This window comes from Trematomus bernacchii, unplaced genomic scaffold, assembly GCF_902827165.1.
Source record: "Trematomus bernacchii unplaced genomic scaffold, fTreBer1.1, whole genome shotgun sequence".
Classification (NCBI taxonomy): Eukaryota; Metazoa; Chordata; class Actinopteri; order Perciformes; family Nototheniidae; genus Trematomus; species Trematomus bernacchii.
The window spans coordinates 1-5,000 of record NW_022987856.1 but is presented as its reverse complement, the minus strand read 5'-3'; the positions used below and the strand labels follow the sequence as shown (position 1 = coordinate 5,000).

The window sequence follows — 5,000 nt, the reverse complement described above, 5'->3', positions numbered from 1 at the left end:
ATTAGAGTTATACCAATAAGTGTGTGTGTGTAGGAGATCCAGCACGAGATCAGCTGCAGGATGTCCATCAGTGATTACCTGATCAAACCCATCCAGAGAATCACCAAATACCAGCTTCTGCTCAAGGTGAGTTCATTACAACACACACACACACACACACACACACACACACACACACACACACACACACACACACACACACACACACACACACACACACACACACACACACACACACACACACACACACACCTGTATCCTGTGAGGGGTCACACACACACCTGTATCCTGTGACCTGTATCCTGTGAGGGGTCACACACACACCTGTATCCTGTGAGGGGTCACACACACACCTGTATCCTGTGAGGGGTCACACACACACCTGTATCCTGTGAGGGGTTACTTTAACACACCTTTATGTGTGTTTCAGGATTTCCTCAAGTACACGTCGAAAGCAGGACTCGACTGTGAGGAGATCGAGGTGAGACTGAAGTCTAAACATTTGAAATATTCAGCATGACAGCAGACCAGGTGAACCGGTTTGACTAACCAACATTCCTGTGCAGAAAGCGGTGGATCTGATGTCGTTGGTCCCGAAGCGCTGCAACGACATGATGAACCTGGGGAGGCTGCAGGGATACGAGGTACACCTGTCTACCTGTCCTCCTGTCCACCTGTCCTCCTGTTCTCCTGTCCTCCTGTCCACCTGTCCACCTGTCCTCCTGTCCACCTGTCCACCTGTCCTCCTGTTCTCCTGTCCACCTGTCCTCCTGTCCACCTGTTCTCCTGTCCACCTGTCCTCCTGTCCACCTGTTCTCCTGTCCACCTGTCCACCTGTCTACCTGTCTACCTGTCCACCTGTCCATCTGTCCACCTGTCTACCTGTCCACCTGTCCACCTGTCTACCTGTCTACCTGTCCACCTGTCTACCTGTCTACCTGTCCACCTGTCCACCTGTCCTCCTGTCCTCCTGTCCACCTGTCCTCCTGTCCTCCTGTCCACCTGTCCTCCTGTCCACCTGTCCCCCTGTCCACCTGTCCTCCTGTCCACCTGTCTACCTGTCTACCTGTCCACCTGTCCTCCTGTCCACCTATCCACCTGTCCACCTATCCCCCTGTCCACCTGCTCACCTGTCCCCCTGTCCACCTGCTCACCTGTCCACCTGTCCCCCTGTCCACCTGTCCACCTGTCCACCTGTCTACCTGTCTACCTGTCCACCTGTCCATCTGTCCACCTGTCCACCTGTCTACCTGTCCACCTGTCCACCTGTCTACCTGTCCACCTGTCTACCTGTCCATCTGTCTACCTGTCCACCTGTCCACCTGTTCTCCTGTCCACCTGTCCTCCTGTCCACCTGTCCTCCTGTTCTCCTGTCCTCCTGTCCACCTGTCCACCTGTCCGCACGACGAACCAATGAATGATGCAAAAATAAAAGTGTAAAGGACCGAGGGTAGAGCCCTGAGGAACCCCAAAAGTAACAGAAATAGGTTATCGAGATGTTTAATCACATTTGCAATTATATTTTTATCTTTGGGAGCTTTTAAAAAATTATTTTTTTATTTTAGGTGAAGTTTTCGTGTTATTTGCCTCTTTTTTTGTCTTTTCTGAACCACGTTGAAGATAGGTGCTTTTTCAACATCCTGGATTGTGTGTGTTTGTCTGATAGTCCCTGAAGAACTGAGTGACCCTGATGTGTTTCTGTTCCAGGGGAAGTTGACGTCCCAGGGGAAGCTGCTGCAGCAGGAGACCTTCTGTGTGTCGGAGCAGGACGAGAGGGTTTTATCTCGCAGTAAAGAGCGCCGTGTTTTCCTGTTCGAGCAGATCATCATCTTCAGCGAGCTGCTGCGCAAAGGGTCCAACAACCCGGGGTACCAGTTCAAGAACAGCATCAAGGTACCACTGCTCTATACTGGGTTAACACGAGTCTGTGTGGTGCATGCTGGGAGATGGAGCCATATACAGACTGTTATTATTTCATAGTTATCCATTTATTTTATTGTTGTTTTTATTCAAGTTAATCGACTTAGTTGTTTTGAGAAGGCAGTTCTTAGGTGATTCTATATTTGGGAAACAGGTGATGGAAAGGGACCCGGTAGGTGTTTTACCATCAGGCAAACACGAGGCATGACAAAAGGAAAAGGAGCTGTTGCGCTTGTATAATCCCGGACCTTTAGTACCCCGTGCGTCAGACTCGCTGACTTTGTTTTGAGTTCTCGTTCTGTTTTATATTTGTTATGATTTGGCCGCTTCACTGGCAGTAACCATGGTGTGTGTGCAGGTGAGTTACCTGGCCATGCAGGACGTCGTGGACGGAGAACCCTGTAAGCTGGTTCTGTGGTCCAGAGGTTCTCCGGAGAGGTTCACCCTGCAGGCGTCCTGCGACTCCATCAAGAACACCTGGACGGAGACCATCGGCACGCTGCTGGACGCGCAGAACAACTTCCTGTCAGGTGAGAACACACTCACAACTACTTCCTGTCAGGTAAAGACATCCACAAACACCCCATTAAAATCCCCTCAAATCTCCCTTTCAATCGTCATCAAATCACCTTAAAATTATCCTCAAAAACCCTTTAAATCATCCTGAATTTCCCTTTGAAATCCCCTCAAATATCCCTTTACAACAGCTTGACATTTATGCTCAAATCATCCTTAAATCTTTCTTTAAAACATCCTCAAATATCCTTTAAGATATTCTGAACTACATTCAAAACATTGTCAAATCTTCCTTTAAACATCCTGAAGTATCTGAACCGGATACATGTCAGCAACACATCCCACATTTCCCTTTAAAACGTCCTCAAAGATAATCTAAAAATCCTTTAAAAAAATGTTCCATGTTGTTGTTCTTGCATTCCTCCACGAGTCCCTGAACGCACCACGTTGTGTTTCCTCAGCGCTCCAGTCTCCCATCGAGTACCAGAGGAAAGAGGGCGGGATCTCAGTGACTCGCCCTCTGTCGTCAGGGCGACCGCCGTCAGCCCCGCCCACTCCCAACGGACACGCCCCCCCAACCGACAACGAGCAGGACGACCAGGTGAGTCGCCTGAGTTTATTATACTGATGGGTTGTAGAGTGAAGTCATGGTAACATCTAAATGATGAGATAATATAAAAGATTGTGGAACATTTAAATTATTAGTAAATGAATAGAAAATATGACACTTATTATAACTTTTGACAAAAATAACGAAGAAATAGTTTTGTAGTATGAGTATTAAAACGCACCCATCCAGTTTCGGTCTCTTTGCGTATGACTGTCAAAGCCTAGCTGAGCTCTAACTGTGACCTCTGACCTTTAGGAGCTGGTTCTGGTTCAGTCGGACTTCGTGGCCGTGCGGGAGGACGAGATCTCGGTGCTTCGTGGAGAGAAAGTTCAGATCCTGGCATCGAACCAGCAGGGTCAGAGTCTCGTCTACCGGCCGGCCAACAGCGACTCCCCGGCCGCCGAGGGCTGGGTGCCACGCAGCGTCCTGAACAAACACTGACACACAACAACAAAAACAACAACACACAGGAAGCGCTGCGGGGGGGGCCGGGCCAGAGGCATGCTGGGAGATTATTTTAGGGGAGAGTCTGAAGACGGGAGACGTTTCGATTTCTTCACGAAGTTATGAGAACAACGTGTTAGACTTTGGAGAACATTGAGAACATTTGTCGAGTTTTAAGAAAAGTATATTAGAATTTTGACAGAGTCGCTGTTTCGTCTCCTCGCTCCACCCCGGACTAATTCATAAATATGTTCCCCGCCACACCTCGGCCCAGCTTCCTCTCCAGGATCCAATCAGACGCTCCCAGCCGCAGGGACTGTTAGTCTCCTCCCGCCTGGTGCTTTCAGGTGAAAAAAACAAACACTCCTCGAGTTTACTGCCCGCAAAACTGTTTCCTGTTTGGCGTCAGAGGGGGGGGGGGGCAGGGGGGCAGGGGGGGGATACAAAAAAATGTACAAAATAAATGTACAAAATAAAAGCCTCCTGGAAGAAGAAGAGGTGAAAAGACCCGATAGCCAATCAGAAGTGAGCTCTGCGTGTCACATGTTAATAGTGTGTATTTATAAAACAGACTGAGGACACACACACACACTCATTACACACACTGCTACGAAGATTAACTACGACAATTAAGAATAATAGAATCTGTTTTTCACCTCAACTAGAAATGTGTCATAAATGTGTGTGTGTGAGAGAGAGGAAGTGTGTATGAGTGTGTGTGTGTTAGTGACGACGTCCTGTGTGTGTGTGTGTATGAGTGTGTGTGTGTGTGTGTGTGTGTGTTAGTGACGACGTCCTGTGTGTGTGTGTGTATGTGTGTGTGTGTGTGTGTGTGTGTGTGTGTGTGTGTGTGTTTTCCACGGACAGTTAGTGCGGTGTCCCGGTGTAGCGTCGCCATGACGACTCGTTGTGTGTGCGGTGACACCGTTTTTTGTCTTTTTAGCGAACCAGAGCTGCGGTTACCACGGCAACGGGGCTGTACCGATAAAAAAGTGTGCTTAATATTTTCACCAAAATACCGTTGTTGGAAAATGCCCAAAAAATGTACTGGAAAATGATGTGTGTTTTGGGCTTTTATTGTGAAAAGAGGAAGGAGTAAATCTGGCTTGCCTTTGTCGAGACAGAAATGAGTAATAAAGTTTGATGTTTTTTTATAATTCTATATAACGAATACAGATGCAAGGAAACATGTTGATGACAATAAAACATATTTAAAAATTATATCGTATTGCTAAATAATTTCCCAAATCATGAGAAAGACAAATTCTGGTTAAATACTTTATAGTGTCCTAGTATTTGGTATTGGAACGCACCCCCAAAGTTTGAATAAACAAATACTGTGCTTTAAATCAAACTGTAAGATAAAATCCAACGCATATAAAATGTTTTTGATCGCGGCACGCACTGACGGGTTATTTTAACTATTTTAATATATTTATCATTTTAAAAAACAACATTTGGTACAGCCCCCCCCCCCCCCAGGTAAAGCGGCTCTGGTCACTTTGGATAT

The 5,000-nt window shown here is 47.1% G+C and overlaps 1 protein-coding gene across 1 annotated transcript in view; it reads left to right on the top strand.

The window, feature by feature from the left end:
- LOC117469105 (kalirin-like) overlaps positions 1-3,901 on the top strand; it is a 52,083-nt gene extending 48,182 nt beyond the window's left edge. Inside the window, 7 exon segments of the mRNA XM_034113481.1 lie at positions 34-126; positions 431-481; positions 567-644; positions 1,708-1,893; positions 2,279-2,450; positions 2,898-3,037; positions 3,302-3,901. Of these exon segments, the coding sequence (XP_033969372.1) occupies positions 34-126; positions 431-481; positions 567-644; positions 1,708-1,893; positions 2,279-2,450; positions 2,898-3,037; positions 3,302-3,487 (906 nt within the window). The 3' untranslated portion in view covers positions 3,488-3,901.
- Positions 3,902-5,000: the final 1,099 nt, after the last annotated feature.